This window comes from Vanessa cardui, chromosome 9, assembly GCF_905220365.1.
Source record: "Vanessa cardui chromosome 9, ilVanCard2.1, whole genome shotgun sequence".
NCBI lineage: Eukaryota > Metazoa > Arthropoda > Insecta > Lepidoptera > Nymphalidae > Vanessa > Vanessa cardui.
Window position 1 is genome coordinate 10,548,340 of NC_061131.1, and position 18,701 is coordinate 10,567,040.

At 28.9% G+C, this 18,701-nt stretch overlaps 3 protein-coding genes across 3 annotated transcripts; 1 reads left to right on the forward strand and 2 right to left on the reverse strand.

Moving 5' to 3' along the window:
- Nucleotides 1-244: 244 nt before the first annotated feature.
- Nucleotides 245-6,308, reverse strand: LOC124532498 (methylthioribose-1-phosphate isomerase). Its single transcript, XM_047107407.1, has 8 exons — nucleotides 6,071-6,308; nucleotides 5,768-5,903; nucleotides 5,443-5,541; nucleotides 4,737-4,873; nucleotides 3,803-4,011; nucleotides 2,857-3,020; nucleotides 1,746-1,947; nucleotides 245-721 (listed from the first exon to the last, which is right to left on the reverse strand). The coding sequence occupies exons 2-8, from the start codon at nucleotides 5,897-5,899 to the stop codon at nucleotides 609-611; spliced, it is 1,056 nt and encodes a 351-aa protein (XP_046963363.1). The 5' UTR covers nucleotides 5,900-5,903; nucleotides 6,071-6,308; the 3' UTR covers nucleotides 245-608.
- A 539-nt stretch (nucleotides 6,309-6,847) lies between these two features.
- On the forward strand, nucleotides 6,848-8,311 carry LOC124532397 (peptidyl-prolyl cis-trans isomerase-like). The gene is made up of 2 exons (XM_047107299.1): nucleotides 6,848-7,027; nucleotides 7,668-8,311. The coding sequence occupies exons 1-2, from the start codon at nucleotides 6,959-6,961 to the stop codon at nucleotides 8,094-8,096; spliced, it is 498 nt and encodes a 165-aa protein (XP_046963255.1). The 5' UTR covers nucleotides 6,848-6,958; the 3' UTR covers nucleotides 8,097-8,311.
- A 2,241-nt stretch (nucleotides 8,312-10,552) lies between these two features.
- LOC124532504 lies at nucleotides 10,553-12,340 on the reverse strand. Its single transcript, XM_047107416.1, has 3 exons — nucleotides 12,241-12,340; nucleotides 11,489-11,664; nucleotides 10,553-10,998 (listed from the first exon to the last, which is right to left on the reverse strand). The coding sequence occupies exons 1-3, from the start codon at nucleotides 12,338-12,340 to the stop codon at nucleotides 10,747-10,749; spliced, it is 528 nt and encodes a 175-aa protein (XP_046963372.1). The 3' UTR covers nucleotides 10,553-10,746.
- Between the last annotated feature and the right edge of the window lie 6,361 nt (nucleotides 12,341-18,701).

The window sequence follows — 18,701 nt, forward strand, 5'->3', positions numbered from 1 at the left end:
TGAATTGTTCAGCACGACCATCATAATGGCATGTTGAGTGATCTTATGCATCTATACACTTAATAAAATTGGAATGTCTATTTTTAATACCAAAAAAGCCGCTTCTTATTAAATTCATAATTATGTATGTACATATACTGTACTGTTACATATACCAAAATAACCTCTGGACCAATGTTGGCGGGAACTTCACTGGCAGTAAACTGATTAAAATGATATGATATGATAGAAATTATTACACAAATTTATATAAAAATAACATTTATTAAAATAATTTGTAACAATTTTTGATATAAAAGCGATATTACATACCTAATTTAACAATGAACAGTTTTTTATGAAAGGCTGTTATTAAAAATACCTAATTATCGTTTAGATATATTGTATACAAAACTATCAATTTTAAAGCAATGCGGAAATTATTTAGTATATTTAAATCAATTAAAACAATAACTTACTTCTTTGCTAAGCATCTGAGTAAATGTTTAAAAATTAATATACAGTGTTATATTGTAATACAATTATAACAATTATCATAGCACAATAATATAACTGTTTTATATTATAATTTAGGAACCATAAAAATCAACTCTCCTGGAAGTAAATTATTAAGGGACAGCTTCATGCAATTTGCCTGGAGAAAAAACTCCTTTCTCTGTTATTATCCCTGTAATTAGGGAGGCTGGTGTTACGTCGAAAGATGGGTTCCAACAACTTATACCTGTAAATAATAAAATAAAGCAAATAAAATATTTTAACTTATTGTCTATATATCTTATCTACTTTTATGATCAACTAGCGACCCGGCCCGGCTTCGCACGGGTGAAATGTGCAACTTAACTAAAGTATTTAAAACATCACTTTAAAACTTCTAAAACTATCTATGTTTTTCTAGTATATTGTGCATATATTATACATATAAACCTTCCTCTCGAATCACTCTATCTATTAAGAAAACCGCATCAAAATCCGTTGCGTAGTTTTAAAGATTTAAGTATATATAGGGATATAGGGACAGAGAAAGAGACTTGTTTATACTATATAGTGAAGTTTATTATGGTATAAGTAAAGCCTAGGCATATAGGTCACTTGATGATTGATAGACCACAACGCATAGACATTGGTGCTGTAAGAAGTATTAAGTTTTTCTTACATCACCAATGCGCTTCAACCTTAGTTATTAAATTTCTTGTGCCTACTGTTACACTGGCTAATGCATCCTCCAAACTAGAATACAAAACACTGAGTATTGTTGTTTGGTGGTGGAATATCTGATAGTGAAGAAATAAATAATTTGCTTATATTCTATATGCATACTAGGATTTTTATGACTCATTACCTTAGTACATTGACCTTAGCACAGACAGAATGAAGATCTTGGATCAATAATAAAACAGAAATTTCTTTTGTGTTGTTTGATATATTTAAGCCAACAAGTTTATTCTATCTGTGTTCCGTGTATGCAGAACAAAAAACTTTATCATCCTCATCAATAACCGTTAAATTTCAGCATATTTCCACAAAACCTTAATCATATGCCTAAATTATTTTAAAATCACCCCATTTTTTGCAAAAACCATGAAAATCCTTTCGGTAGTTTTTGAGTTGATTTGTTTTTAAAATTTTTATGTATTTAATTGAATTTTAAATAATAAATCAAAAGTGTTATAAACTATCTATACTTAAATATATAGAAAGTAATGGAGTTTTTTTATTTTAAATATGTGGTATATTATCGTACTAACCAGGTGCGGCTATTCTATGTTCTCCAATATGGGTCATTTCCCTATCAGGTCGTTCCTCAATCTTGATCCTGTCCCCAGATTTAAGAGACATATCTATAGATGTCAAAGGCGCGGCGACATAAAAAGGCACATTGTGGTATTTCGCTACGATCGCTATTTGATATGTTCCTATTTTGTTAGCTGTATCGCCATTCGCAGCCACCTGAAATACATTTTATTTAAATAACTTTACTTATTAATAAATTGAATAAAATGCAACAGTTAGATATAATAGTGTTATAGTGTGTCAGTCCAGTGTCTATACAATATATATTTGAACTGGTTTACTTTTAATTCATAATGTTTTAACATTCAGATGTAAGAGATATAGCATCCTATGCATGACTATATAAATCTATATAAATATAAATCTGAGTTATATTTTTATTTTCTCCATACTTAGTAATTAAAGTTTCTTTAAAATTAAGTTCACATGATGCAATGTGTTAATGTTATGCTCAGTTTTCATAGTTATATATACTTTAGTTTAATTTAAATTAACCATTTATTAAACTTGCCAGATACGTAGAAGGTGAAAATGTGTACACAGGAAAAAATAAGTTTAAAAGGTATACTTATCCCTAGAAGAGATTTCTTCCAGTATACCCAAGAAAGAAGAAACATAGACAGGAAAGTTAAAAGGTAGACAGGCAAAATCTTACAACAGGAGAAAAGTTACAAAACCACAAAAAAATATATATATATATATATATATATATATATATATATATATATATATATATATATATATATATATATATATATATATATATATATATACATCATTACATTATAATCAATCTTGTGAGATTGTAAACTGAGACTAAATTGTGGACCATGAAATATGATTGCAATTTATCGCATTATTTTTAGCTATAAGTAAATAAATTTAATGTAAACTTTTTATTTTTAAGTTAATTATATTTTTGCACAAATTAAATACATCTGATATTGAAATGTTGAAACTTTAAAATAACTCTATTTTATATGATTACAGTTTCCCATTATGATGAATGCATAATTTCTTTCCAAATAATTTCCCTAATTTTAATTTTAACTATCAAGTGCTTACCCTATCAGCACCAACAACTACAGCGGTGATGTTTCGGGCATGCATCAGGGCTGATACCATGCTGTCTACAATCAGAGTAGAGGGAATCTTCTCATGGACCAGCTCATATGCAGTAAGCCTTGCTCCCTGATTGTATGGACGTGTTTCAGTACAGTATACATGTTCTGAAAGTTAATAAAAGCTAATATAAAATAAATAAATTACAAATACTTCATTTACACGAAAATGTATTTAAGAAAAAAATCAATGTACGGCTTGAATGACTATATATATACCTGTATAATAGCCATAATGGCTAGAATATAACACAATAGTATAATTTTGATTGTTTAATTATTAAACTCAACAAGAGTGCTCATGTTCATGTCCTTTGCATTAACATATGAATTAGATTACAATTGAAACACAACAATCTTATTGAAATCATAGAACAATGCAGTCTTAATTAAATAATGTATAGATGGCTTCTTCTTAACAAGGATATAATTAGTGTATAGGAATTAGCGGCAATACTATTTGTTGTGATAAAATTATGCTTAATTATAATTTTCTTATTAGTAATAAATCTGAGATTCAAAAAGTAAATGTATAAGAAAATTAAATCAACCCCAAATAATTCTAGCTTAATTACAAATTACAATTTAGCTACAATAATTGGGGACATTTATGTATTGATTTTTCACATTAAAAATCATTTTATTGAGTAACATATTATCCTTATTTAGTTACGAGTCTGTTCAGTTCATTTTAACATGCCAATGAATTTAAATGATAATCCCAACAGATTATCATTTAAATTCATCATCCTAAAATAGTTATAGTTTTAATTTCTTACCCATACAATTAAAAATTATATCAAGATTAGAATGTGTTGTGATGTCATAGATATAACCTTATCAGCATCTACATACCTATCTATGTATAATTATACAAAAATTTAACTAACCTAACCGTTTTGCTGCATGTAATGACCTTATAACTCCCAATGCCGTTCCGTATCCAGCTGTAGCCAACGATCCTGTGTTACAGTGAGTCAATACTCTTACATGGCTGTCTCCTTCTAATCTCTTTAATATCGCTTCACATCCAAACTTTCCAATTGCTTTATTATCTTCTATATCTTTTATCAACATGCTTTCTATGTTTTGAATGAATCTGGAAAACATATTTTACATATATAATGTATGTTGTATATGTATCTTATATATTTTTCAAAATACTTATCTGTACAATTTAAAATACATAAATTGATTATGTTATAAAACCTTGGTAATTAAGCTCTTATTTATTTAATGTTCTACAACAATAAATGAATGATTAATGTGTGCAAAATTCATGCATTCTGGGTGATTGGAATAGATATAAAATTAACTAAATTGAATTAAATTATGTACATATCCAGTAATTTATTTAAACATTATTTAGAAAGATATGAAAATTATTATACTTAAATTTGTAAAAAAAAAACAATTTTCAATGCATTTTTAAAATAAGACTTTAAAAATTTATTTTCTATAATTAGAATATCACATAATAAACATTATCTTAATGCCCTTTTCAATAAAATGACAGTTAAATCCATTGAAACATTTTAATATCATCAAACACAGTAAACTGAACAAAGTAGCTCTACCAAAGATAAGAATGATAACAAACATGGAGTTTAAGCAATACAATTAAGTCATGTACTATGAATTTATAATTAATTTTCAGTAGCAAATGTTTCATAACATAGTTATATGTGTTCAGAATTGAATTTTTAGTGTCACATTCATTTTTTTTAGAGAAAATAATTTCCAAAAAAAAAATTATAAAAAATAAAATTTAGGCTATAAAAATTTTTCAAAATAATAAATACTTTTGTACTGTATTATACATACCTCTCTCTGAAGTCATCAGCTGTAACATTTTCGTCTGCACTTAAACTATTTGCCAAATTAATAAGCTCATCTGCTGCTAATTTTATGTTCACAGCTGTCGGTCGTGCTGACACAAGATAGTTTAATTTGCCTTCAATCTAAGATTAATAGAAATATCTATTTTGGTTATATTGCATCATCATCTTAGTTGAATAATGTTTGAGTATGTAATATTTTATCATTAGAAGATCTAGTAGTTACATTCATAATAACACAGTTCTGTATTTTTTTATGACAGGGAAATTATGTGTATTACTAATTATAATAATATTATAAAAAGTAACATATACATAACAAAATCTCAGTAAATACTTTTTTAGACTGTTTATACTAATATTTGATATTGTAGATTAAAAATTATTACTTAATATTGTTAATTACAGCCCCTATTCTATTATTTAAATTACCTAATTTATTTGTATTTATAAAAGTGTTTTAAGTCTGAAATACAATATTTTAGTGTGGATAGTTAAAGGAAAAAAATACTCAAATGTCAGTTTCATTCTATACACATGAATTTTCTACTATTATATAACACATATAACATATTTAGTAAGAGATATTAGTACATAATACAGTTTAAGAAATATTGAATATCTTTAAATTCCTAATACAAAATATGTAGCAATAAAATATTATGATTATAAGGGTTATCACTGCTACTCACCTCTTGTCTCATAACTTTTTTGTCTACACAATCATCTTTAAGAATTTCTATGGCCAGTGATAAACAACCAACAATTGCTATCGCAGGGGCCCCTCGCACCTAAAACATTTTTTTTATTTCTAGATAAATATGAACTTGCATTACATAATAAACCTTTAAAGAAATATCTGTAGTATATTGCGATATATGTATGTTTATTTTTACTATAAAAATTATTTAAACTACATCAATTACTTTTATTTATTGAGGTAATTAAAAAATAATGGAAGTATATGCATCTATTTAATATAAAGAAGCACAAAAGCACTAAAAATAAATAGTTTACCTGCATTTTATTAATAACTTTCCATCCATCTTCAACCCCTTGCACCTTAATATATCGTGTTTGTAACGGTAATAATAACTGATCAAGTATTTCTAACCTACCTCGTTCATATCTGATCGATTCTAAGCTCATTTTGCTTAAATGATAAATAAAAAATATTAAAATGATTTAAAGAATTTAAATCTGTAACATTTTTGAAATGTTTATTTCTAGACAGCATGACAATAAAACGATATTTTTTATTTTAAAAAAATGTATACGTAACTAATATAGTTTAAGTCTAGAGAATGTGGAATTGTTTACCTTATTGTTACTTGTCAGATCTTTTTAAAAAATATCCAAGTAAAATAACCTGTATTGTTAAGTTATTATAAGTACTTGACTTGAGACAAGAACTAAGGCAACTGATTTTTTCTACAAAAACATCTTTAAGATAACTTTCATTACCAAATATGAAAAACTGCAAACTATGAACACGGCTAAGTATTCACCCTGTTGCCTAGTCGTTACTTTAAGTTGTCATATTTTGTCATTGTCAATCTGAAAATATAAATTCAAGTGGATGTCATTGCCATGCCATTTACAATTTACATATAACATTGACATTGCAGTTATAGTCAATAAATTTTGTCAACAACAAAAACACAATTATTTATAATACGATAAACAACGTTATATTCTTAAACGTAAAACGCTATCGTAATTTGAATAATTTTACATGAAATAAAAGTAAATTCAAGTTTTACCGTATATTATAAAATTTATACTGATTTATTTAGCTTTGTATCCTCGCTAAATCATGGTATTACTTAATTTTATTTCTTGATATTTAACTTTTCAGTTATATTTTACTGACACATAAATAATGTTAAGTTGAGATATGTCTGTTGTCTGAGTACCAGTTCCAAAAATACAGACTTTTTTCATAAATCACATAAAACATATAGCTTATATTAAAATAATTAGTGAAAGAGTAATTTTTTATTTAAATACAAGATATATGTAATAAATAAGATTTTAGTTATGTAAGAATTTATTATTGTAACAAATTGTTTTTGAACGTTAACGGAAATAGTATCGATAATGTTGTCTATGAATCTTTTAATTTCCGCCCGGCATCGACGAGAGACGCATCGTCATTCTGCCGTGCTTCTTTATACCTAGATTGGTGGATCAAAAGAAGTAACAAATATGTCCCTGCCCCGAGTTTTCTTCGATGTCACCGCCGATGGTTCGCCTTTGGGAAGAATCGTTGTTGAGGTAAAGTTTAAGATTTCATTGTTTAATAAATTACTATTATAGTGGGAGTTGTCATCCCGGCCGGCGTGTTACCTTGTTAGACCGACCACGCTATGGATATAACTTGATGAATAATATCTTCAATAATTTGATAATGGATCTACTTATTTAAACTTATATTTTAATTAAATACTTGTCTTCTATTTCGTATTAATGAGTTTCTCATTTAATTTCCTTTCTAATAAGTAAATGTATTTATAGGTAACATAATAAATACTCGACCGAGATTACTTTGTGAAGGTCATTTCCTTGAAGGCCTTGCAAAAGTTGTTTTAGATAGTGAAGAAAATTCCATGATTTATCCCCATCTATGACTAGCTTCTCTAAGTATATCTGTTTTTCGGTACTCTTCATCCTATAATAGCATGCGGTATCTGTAAGTGTTAGCCTTAATTGGGCGATATATGGCAAGACTGTAATGGCGGGACAAAGTGTAAATCATACTTAATTGAGTTGGTATGAAATAGTTACACATTTGTAACTTAAATTCAGTTTGAGTTTAATTTGTATATCTCGGATCCTTTAACTTTTTTTAGTTATTGTTTAAAATTATGATTTATTATGTACATGTTTTAGAAATTGCGAACATTATTGTTTACAGTTGAAGGCTGACGTCACGCCTAAGACATGCGAAAATTTCCGTGCTCTGTGCACCGGTGAAAAAGGCTTCGGTTACAAGGGCTCCACTTTCCACCGTGTCATCCCCAACTTCATGTTGCAAGGAGGTGACTTCACAAACCACAATGGTACCGGAGGCAAGTCCATCTACGGTGAGAAGTTTGCTGATGAGAACTTCGTCCTGAAGCACACCGGCCCTGGAGTTCTCTCTATGGCTAACGCTGGCCCCAATACCAATGGATCCCAATTCTTTATTACCACCGTGAAGACTGCTTGGTTGGATGGAAGACATGTTGTTTTTGGCAATGTTGTTGAAGGAATGGATGTTGTAAAGCAAGTCGAAGCAATGGGCTCCCAATCTGGCAAACCATCGAAAAAGGTTATCATTGCGGATTGTGGACAGCTTTCTTAAGATAATATTGTAATATTTATAAAATAAATGCGATATTTTAAGTTAAACATAATGTCCTCCCGAGTAATACCTTCCCAGTCATAAGATTTAACAATATATTTGAAGTTTACTGAGGGTCATTCCAACGTTATATAAATTTATAACTGTTCTAAGTTGCAAATTCATGCATTTATTTCTGTGCATTGTTTATTCATAATAAATTAACTTATATAACAGTAACTGGTTTTATTTTGACACTATTTGTTGTGTATGTTTTATTTACATTAGAAATTACTATCAGAAAGTCATTTTATCTATATGGAATAAGTAACGTGAATCACTGAAGGTCATATTGATGTCAGTGCAGTTATAAGGCTGCATAATAATTTATGCTATCAGATTGTACACAACCTTATGTTAGATATTATCGCGACTACGTCATATAGATAACAATTCAACGTTCGTACGAAATCAATTTATGCAGAACCATTGACACATCGACTATTAATGATGGGTTATCGTCTTTTTTAAAATCTAGTTGTCACCCGCGACTGTTCACTTCTGAGGGTTATTCGTCAAGCGTTAGTCATAAAATTTATTTTCAATTAAAATGGTGTGTTAATTAAAAAGTTATGAAGTACATATTATGACATTTTTAATACACTTTAGTACCCATTACCTATAATAATTATTACTTTCTGGTGTTATATTCTCTGAAAGAATATTATCAACTTCATATCCGTTATATTAGAAAAGATAGTTTTACATAATAAATGTCTATCGTACACATTAATCATGTTATATAGCATACAAGTCTGAAATAAAAATCATCCAAAAATTTGCTTTTTATAATATAATGTTATTTTTTTTGTAAATGTGTAACTAGGATGAATACATGATACATACATATATCATGATTATGTTATATACAGCCCTAATATGTTATATAAAATGGTCGGTAACAACCAGTCTACTAACGCCCCGTATTGAGTCCACTAATTATTACTTAATGCATTAATCTATGACTCGTATTTTAATTATAATATTTTTTGAGACAAATATACTAAGTATGGAAGTATTAGTTAAATTTGCACGTAAAACACGGTATTTTTGTGGTAAACTTATAAACAAATATACTTTATTACTATGTAATTGATTTTTAATAACGATTATAATACCTACCATGTGTCAAGTTAAAGGGCAGTGACCGCAAGTCAGTCATTCAGCGATAAAGAATATACCTATGTGAATAAAAACTAAAAACCGATTTCGATTAAATTCTGATTTTAATGAATATTATACAGCGTTGGTACATAAATCTATCGGAATCGGTTGTCAAGTTATTTAAAAATTAATAACATAATAACCGTGAAAAGAGTACATGTTTTGATGATGAAAGCGGCTTAAAAATGTCTATTGGAGTACCTCGGTTCTAGGTCAATAGAATCCAGGTAAATTATTCAAATTTTTCATTTTCATTCTTTCTTTATTTTAAATCATTTACAAATATTGTGTGATTTGAGTAAAAGTTTCTTGTATTTTACCGCGAACAAAAGGATTTTAACCTATATAGGCAACAGTAATTGGTTTTATTTTGACACTATTATTTGTTGTGTTTTATTTACATTAGAAACTATAATTGGAAAGTCATTTTATCTATATGGAATAAATAAAGTGAATCACTGATGGCCGCTAGTTTTAGACTCAGTTTTAAACTTAACGTATTTGGGAGGTGATTATTGAAACAGACAATATTTTATTATCATTTTATGATTTTGATTTTCATTAAAAGCAAACTTATATCACTAAGTTTTCAATTCAATTCCAATTCACAAAGTGAATAAGATTCTTCTTGGACTTTGGTATTAAATAAAAAGAAAACACTGATGAAAAAGGCTTATTACTGGATGAAATGAAACGTAGGTCGATCACTAGGCCCCGGCTTATAGTGGGCGTAATAAAAATTTTATTACACGCTATTTTTTAAATTTAAAAACTAACTGCTTAATTCTGGCTAGTTGGTTTTAGAACCGTTAGCTTAATATTTAAATGAAGATTAAAAAAAACTCATAAATTAAAAGTAAAGAGTAAAATTTTAAAATGTATTAAGTATAAGTAATAAAAGATAGGTAAGTAAGAAGTTTCGTCTGTTAATTAAAATATCTTGTCAGCGCATCAAATAAAAAATACAGTATGTACAAAAATCATTATAACGGAAATATTATACTCACTATTGGATGCAATATAATTTTATTATAAAATAAAATAAAAGTTTTTCTTTTGCATTCGATGGGTTTTACCACTTATCGTTTTGATATTAATTTACTTAATAATTCACACTATTAAAAAACCACAACCACAATTAGATATTTAACTTATTATAGCAATTTTAATCAACGTTTCCGTTTATATTTATCACTTTTTAAATGATGATACGTATAATAATAATATATTAAATAAAATGAAAAATCCGCATGTAGTTTCAATATTTTATTGATTTAAACCTATGATACCTAATGTAGGCATCTATAAGTACATAAGCACCTTAAATGGTAGAGACAGGTACGAATGGCTTTAAAAGCTACTGATATTAGACAGATGAAACTGCCTTCAATTTGCAATATTCTGAAATTTTTAAAAGATTATTAAATTATCTATCTACAGTTTAATCTTAATGACACAGAATGACGCATAAAATGAGAATTAAGACGGATGCAACGAGATGAAAGCTTTGTTTTTCGGCACCAGATCCATAATTACAGAGAGATGTGGTACAGCAAGATGTACAAGCGTAAAGCTTGGTTCTTTCGCCGATGACGATACAGCCTGGTTCACAGTGCTTGGTGCAGTTACGTTCTAGAGCCCACATCTTGAGAGCCGTGGTGGAATTTTCCGTTGACGTTGTGTACGAGAATCGTTTAACCTTTAACAAAGAATTAAAACATTTCAATTATTCCAATGAGAAAAGTTTATATTTTCTTTAATTTTTGTACAGATCGATATTTTGTAAAGAATTTAAATGAACTTATATAAATTATCTAAATCAAATATTTAAATCATAGAAAGCTTAAAATAATTCTCGAGTCCTTAAAAACAATTATTTTATTTTTACCAATGCATATTGCATATACACATTGATATAATACTTTGTGTCATTATAAGTAACGTATTAGGTGTTATTCCGTTGAAATAAGGCCAATTCTCGTTCACTTAATTGCATAACGTATCCTTTAAAAAGCGTACCATTTAATACAAGTGAATAGTTTATTGATGGTATTGGTGAACTTCGATTACGTTGTTTACCAAAACCTAATATATCCCAAGTTTGTATGGAAACTAAAACATAAAATAAAGTTTTGTCTAGATTTGAGAAAGAAGGGGCAAGTCTAAAAACAATTGTGTTGATATATCACCATGCACACTCTCCGTTCATTGTGGCACTTGTGTATGAGTGCGGAGTTGTTATGCCGGAGGTCCGCGCACTTGTCCTCGGGGTCGTCTGCCCGGCACTTGTAACACCACAGCTCATTGTTGGGCCTCGCTGCTGCTGATGTCACATGAACGCTGTCGCGAAGCAAGTCGCACTCACCTGAAAAATAATGTAAAACTTAAAATCAATAATTGTAATATTTATTATACATACGATATCTACGACATGAAATGTATTATTCATGGTTTGTCAAAAAACTCAAACAAATTAACATTACATTAAAAAGGCTCTGAAGGCAATATTATTGGGTTCTCATTTAAAATATTAAATACAGCACAAAATTAGTCATTTTATTGAAATAATTGTATTGGTTAATAGAGATGCTTTCATGTTACGCGAAAAAATTCACTTAGTGACAGGCAAAATATAGTACAGTATAAGTAATATATTTGTTAGACAGCAATTTTATAGAATGATTACAAGCTTATTCAAATAGTTAACAAACAAGTTTAAAAAATATTTATCATGGTAAGTTTAAGGTTATAAGAAGGTTATGAGGATAACAACAAAGGGAATTTCATTTTGCGTCATAGACAATATTTTGACGTTTAACGATTACGGCACTACCAGTCTTAGAAAGGCGTTAGCGTAAATTATCTTTCTGTAATCATGGCACATTGTTTTAATAATGCGATGAATAATAGTTTACATGCTTAAAAGATCGGATTGACATACCTGGTGTTAGGAATGACAGCGCGAGGACGACCGCCAGACGCATGATGTTTGCAGTCCGTAGGGCGCATGACCTGAGCTCCAGTCTCCGTATCGATCTCATCTCCCGACCTGTTGCTGCTCCCGGCTGTCTCCGCCCTCACCCCCTCCTCCTCCACCCTTCAAGGCCTCCAGCCACTTTGATCGAGGAAAACAATCTCAACTTTCCGAATTCTTAAGAAAATTAAAACTTTTAGCCTAGTCGCTGCTGTACCCTCTGCTTAAAGAGCGCTTTATTCAATAACGTTCAAACTCATTATTTAAGCCAAATTTGCATTTGTAGGGAAATTGACATGAAAATCTAAACAACAACGTATAGATAAAGTGTAATTAAAGGATAATACTAAAAAAACATCAGAGTTTATTGTTTCGTCGTCGTTCATCATGTTATGTGATATCACTCGTAGTACTATATTATTCTCGTATGTCCTCACGATTAATTCTACGAATAGCCTGAAGTCGACATTTATATTACGATTTAATTAAATATATAAAGGATTGTCCAATTGTGGAGTAGATACGTAATTTTGTGGGTTCAATATTCTAAGTGAATTAGTTGAGTAATATATTTTCCTTTTCTATTTTGTGGCAAAATACTGATTGTACATACTTAATATATAAAGCTGTTTATATATTTTTAATAGGCTGTTTCTTACTCATCTACGTTATTAATAATATATATTTAATACACATTGAAAATGTTTATCTGAAAAGCAATAAGTTTTATTAAAAGATCAAGTGTGTACTTTTACTTAACTTTTGTACTTCGGAAAGTAATTTAATTTATTGATAGATAGGTAATGACACTCTGATTTATTTCTTATGAAGATTTTGTTTTATTTTTCATTTAATATAATATATAAATCGTAACGAAAGAGTTTGCGAAAATAATGTTAAAATAAAGGATACATATATCGTATATATTTTTATATATTTGCATAGCGCGATAAAAAATGATAATATGTTTTATGTAATATACCTTGGTGCAATTAAATGTAATGATAATTTGCAATTTAATTCTTAAAGACTTATCATATTATTTGAAATGAATAAAGTATCGTTGCTATGTATATAGCTTTTTTTGGTGTGATATATAAGTACCCTTATGTTACGTTCGTATAGAATAGCTTGAGATTAAAACATGTTATTATTTACAAACGTATTTCGTCCAACGCATAATTAAATAATGAAACCGAGACTCGACTCGATTCAATTCGATTGAATTGTTTTTGTATTAATGATTACTCATAAAATATTCAGTTTTTGATTAAGGACAAATGACCACTAACTAAGTATTTCAATTACTTTTCTGTTTACCTGAGGTATCTAAGAATGTATTTAAGATAAAAGTAAATATTGTCGGATGAAAATCTGCTACATGTTTCTACCAAAGCACATTTTAACAGCACGGTAGTTGTTACCTTAGCCCAAAACTGGGGTATTTACAGTTAAATATTTGCATTTTCACATTTCAATACAGAAAATGAATCGTAAATAACCTTCTGTAAAATTCGTTTCATTTTTATTTTTTAAGCGCATCCTAATGTAAAAGTAATGCTGAATTATTTAACTTCTAGAACCAAATTCACGCAGTCGTTACTCGTTAATGTAAATTACGTGCAACGTAACACACTGCAACGAACAACTGCTAGCAGCGCGAATCAACAAGTGTCCTTTGTGAGAACTGAGAGAACATTCACTGTTTGTTTGATCTATCACTAACTACGGTAAAACTATGCAACAGTTACATAGTGTATTGTGACAGCCTGTAAATTTTCTACTGCTAGAGGCTGGGTTAAGGCTTTGAAGAGAAGATTAGAAGGTTAGCACCAAGTTGCTCCAATGCGAGTTGGTGGATTCACATGTGACAGAATTTCGTTGAAATTAGACACATGTAGGTTTCCACATAATGTTTTATTTCACCGACGAACTTGAGACAAATTATAAACACAAATGAAACACATGAGAATTCAGTGTTGCTTGTCCGGGTTGGAACCCGCGATCATCGGTTAAGATATACGCGTATTAACAACCAGGATATCTCGGCATATATATATATATATATATATATATATATATATATATATATATATAATAGTTATATTTCTGCAATTTAAAAACCTAGTGGTTAATTGAAAAAAAAAATCAGGTCTAATGAATAACATATAAAATCGTAGATCTAAGTCCTGTGTTCAACTAAGGGCTTGGGTTTCTAAGTAGCAGTTGCCAGGAAGTTGGCAGTGTTTTTGCTGTATTCCATGCCCGCAAGGCTCGTGTCCGCTGTCCTATCGTATTACGTGTTTCAAACGCCCAATGGTCCGGTTTTCCTTTAAAATGGTCAAAATTTAACAAGTTGCTCCAACAGATTATTTCCATACGTTTTGTATGGAATATAAATAGTTGCAAATTAGTCATGATGATTAATACATAGGTATTATGCAGTTCTCTAACTAAACATTTAGTTGTGGCATAAAAATGTAAGCTCTTTTTTACATCTTTTGTTTTATTTAATAGAATTTATTAATATATACCTTCATTTCAGCCATAGTTTGTAATCAGGTGCGTTCATTACTGGCTCACATGATTATGGTGAATTAATAATTCTTGAATCTTAGCTTAGAATAAATACTTGACTGGTTGACATGTTATCTTAATTATTTGTACAAAAAAATATTTTTTCAGTCAATTATGCATTTTATCTTTATAAGTTTATAGCGTATGATATTTTCTTTTCTAATTCTCAGAAAAAATATATCATAGAAATATATCAAAATATAAATGAAAACAAAAACTGAATCTAATTACGCAATATAATAAAAAATAAAAAACAAAAATAGAAGAACATAATACTACGAAGAATAATTATGTCTAAGGTAAAGACTGAAAAATAAATGAGTTACTGGAAATTGAACGCTGAGTCAGGTCTCCTATTAACATCAAGCTGGATATGTGTAATTTATCTTGGAGCGTGGATGCTTCAAAATATGTATAATATAGTTACATTAACATTATTGCATATATGACACATCCTACGCAGAATCCCGCTTTTGTGTAAAATCGTGGAATATATCAACTAAGGTGTAAAATATTTCTCATTCGTGTATCATTTAACATTTTCAGTAGATCTGGTAAAATGTCAACAGTGACATCATTATGATTTGGAAAAATGAGTTATGTACATCTGTAGAAATTTTGATTAATTTTATTTATGTATCTTAAAGAATCGGTCCTAGTATAGCGAAATATAGTGCTGGATAAATGATACATAGTTTTAGTTTTAAGAGCTAAAATAATTAAAAAATAATTGTTTATTATGTGTTTTTCCATAGTTCCTTGTATTATTTACGATACGATATTGTTATTATTGTGTTGAAATACCTAAGTGATGTAATAATTAAGATAGATCATTATAGCAGTCACATAGATAATAATATAAATTATTATCAAAACTGACCTTTGCAGCACTCCCGTGGTACCGACTAGAGAAATTGACGTATGTATCTATTCGGTGTTTATACGGAAAATAAGAATTAGCTTATTTGAATAAATTGAAATCCTCGTATATTTCATATATTGAAGTGGCTAATTTTGTCAAACGTTTTGAGAAAGTCGATATGAATAGAAAATAATAGAAGATAAAATTCAGTTTACTGAAAAAATACGACACGTATTTATTAAAGGTTGTATGGTAAGGATGATTTGTGATATATTTAGTGAAGTAATACGTGCGAATTTCAACGCCCGATGTGTGGAAATTAGTGTTGGAAACTTTACAGATTTCAAGGAAACTGTAAATATTTTATGCGACCGAGCAAATTCAATGTTTAAACATGTTGTGTGTTAATGATTTAATGGTAATATTGCTTCATACGATCAGAAAAAAGGCTTTATATAATCTGGTCGGGATACTTTTATCACGTGGCTGCAAAATTGACCTACTTCGTTTTCAATTATGACAATATAAGCAATTAAATATTTATCTAGTTGCTTAATGCGAATTAATTCTTTGTAGCAAAAATGTGGATCATTTGTGTACATTTCTGATTATATATAGAGGCTTATAAAATCAGGAAAACCAATCATAATTACCTATTTATTTATTCTTAAATTTACCAATTTACATATTTTTTTTATTATTAATAAATTAGGCGTATCACTCATCATGAGGTTATAAATACATGTATGAAAAAAAAACTACGAGTTAATAGAGTATTTTATTATTTGGACTTAAAAAAAATCATTAGAATTTGTATATTTTCTAATTAAATTTTTAATATTATTAACAAAATATGTACAGTTAGCTTTTCACTAAATGTTATCCTATATAACAACTATTCATAAGTTATATATTGCCATAATAATCTGTATTTTAACAGTAACATTTATACTAATATTATAAATGCATGAAGCAAGCTTCTAAACACAAAGGAAGGACATTCTATTTAAAAATTATTATTATATGCTCACGCCTGACGACCAAGCCTTAAAACGCAGGCGAAGTCGCTAGCGACGACTAGTAAGTTTATGTATCAATTTTAAATAGAAATTCTTTAACGTTGTATAAAAAAAAACCTTCTAGCTTATTCAGCTCGGATAATATATTCTTTGTCCATTTATTAGTTTGTTAGTATATTGTATAAAGGTTTTTGTAAGATGAAATCAATATAGATAGAGAATAATACTTTATTGATCCTATTTTGATATATAAGTAATACATATTCTGTTTCTATACCTAAATAAATGTTCAGTGAGTAAATGGAACGTGATTTTCAAATAGAAATTGGTTTCAAAAACTGCGGAGTTTTACAAACTAATCATAAACAGGGAGACAAAGAACAATAAAACTCAAATAATACATACATAACTTGTTCAGATAATATAAGTTATTTACTGTTTTATTGTTATTATTTTAATTTTTTTATTGTTCTTTGTCTTTAAAACACTGTTGTGTTTTATATGTTTGGAAAGTGTTGAGATTCTAGCTACGTATTTTATTATTAATATTTATAATAAATAGATTGTTAACAGAAATTGTTTCTTCAGATGTATGAAACAATTTGTAAAGAATACTTTATTCATATATGTATAAATATATGTATGCACATTTATTAAATGAAAATATTCAGTAAACGCAGTTGTAACTACAGCCCGCATCTCACGGTCTATTAAGGCTTCAAAATAAATATAATTTTTAAAATTAAATTATTATTTTTTATTATTTAAAATTATAATTAAATTAAAAAAAAAATGATTTTTCTAATTGTTATATGTGTTATATGTATACATTCACAGACACGTTATCCGTGCCTTTGTATCTTATTATTAGTTTACCTGCTTATTTTTAATACCAGTAGTTACGGAGCTTACAGCTTTATAAATTACTAACAAGCCGACTTGGTTTCGCACGGTTGCAATACTGATACGAAATATACCACAGAATTTGTTTATTTACGACATCACATTAGAAACTATTAAAAATATCAAGTGTTCTTTACTAAGTAAATTGTCCATATTATATTCAAAAACCTTCCTCTCGAATCACTATATATGCAAACCGCATCAAAATCCGTTGCGTAATTTTAAAGATGTCAGCATACATACAGACAGACAGCGGTAAGCGACTTTGTTTTATATTATGTAGTGATGATGATATATGAGTGAGATTAAGTTTATAAGAGTCTACATATGAAGCGCAGTTATAACTAGTCATGTTTGTTTTAGCCGTTGCCGTCATATTCCTGTCCGAAAGGGGATACAGCCGTAATAAATGGGACATAGGTTGAAATGTTTGCAGAGATTTCAGTAAACGAAACAAGAGACCGGCCGTGATGCGGTGCTTATGTTGCCATAGATAATATTTGATTTAAACCCTCACAATCCCGCCATTGTCCTCATATTAACGTTTTCTAAACCGGTAAATATAATTAGTATTTATATTTTTTTATTCTTTTTGTATTTAATATTATTAAGGAATTAACACCCACACCTCATTGTTCGTTCGATGAGTAATGTAAAGTGATATTGGAAAACATCATGTACGTCATAAACTACTCTGATCCCAATGTAAGTAGCTAAAGCACTTGTGTTACGGAAAATCAGAAGTAACGACGGTACCACTAACACCCAGCCCCAAGACAACATAGAAAACTAATGAACTTTTTCTAAATCGACCCGGCCGGGAATCGATCCCTCGGAGTGGCGTAGCCATGAAAACCGGTGTACACACTACTCGAAACTTGAAAGTGAAAGCCAAAGCCTACCACTAAGTATAATGTATGTACCTATTCAAAAGCATGTGTCATAATAAGTAAATTTTTATTTTTTTATGCTATTGGTTGCGTTCAATAGTATTTATATTCAATAAAAGCGTGTTAGAAGTGAATATTTTTTCATCACGTTGTAAATAATCTCAATAATCGTTTTAA

Excerpts from the sequence above, each read along its gene's own strand:
- LOC124532504 (XM_047107416.1), bottom strand. The coding sequence starts at position 12,340 with ATGAGATCGATACGGAGACTGGAGCTCAGGTCATGCGCCCTACGGACT. Across the intron at positions 11,665-12,240 it reads GCTGTCATTCCTAACACCAG|GTGAGTGCGACTTGCTTCGC; the intron begins GTATGTCAATCC and ends ATTATTTTTCAG. Across the intron at positions 10,999-11,488 it reads ATGAACGGAGAGTGTGCATG|GTTAAACGATTCTCGTACAC; the intron begins GTGATATATCAA and ends TCTTTGTTAAAG.
- LOC124532397 (XM_047107299.1), top strand. The coding sequence starts at position 6,959 with ATGTCCCTGCCCCGAGTTTTCTTCGATGTCACCGCCGATGGTTCGCCT. Across the intron at positions 7,028-7,667 it reads TGGGAAGAATCGTTGTTGAG|TTGAAGGCTGACGTCACGCC; the intron begins GTAAAGTTTAAG and ends TATTGTTTACAG.
- LOC124532498 (XM_047107407.1), bottom strand. The coding sequence starts at position 5,899 with ATGAGCTTAGAATCGATCAGATATGAACGAGGTAGGTTAGAAATACTT. Across the intron at positions 4,012-4,736 it reads GCTGATGACTTCAGAGAGAG|ATTCATTCAAAACATAGAAA; the intron begins GTATGTATAATA and ends TATGTTTTCCAG. Across the intron at positions 722-1,745 it reads ACATAGAATAGCCGCACCTG|GTATAAGTTGTTGGAACCCA; the intron begins GTTAGTACGATA and ends TATTATTTACAG.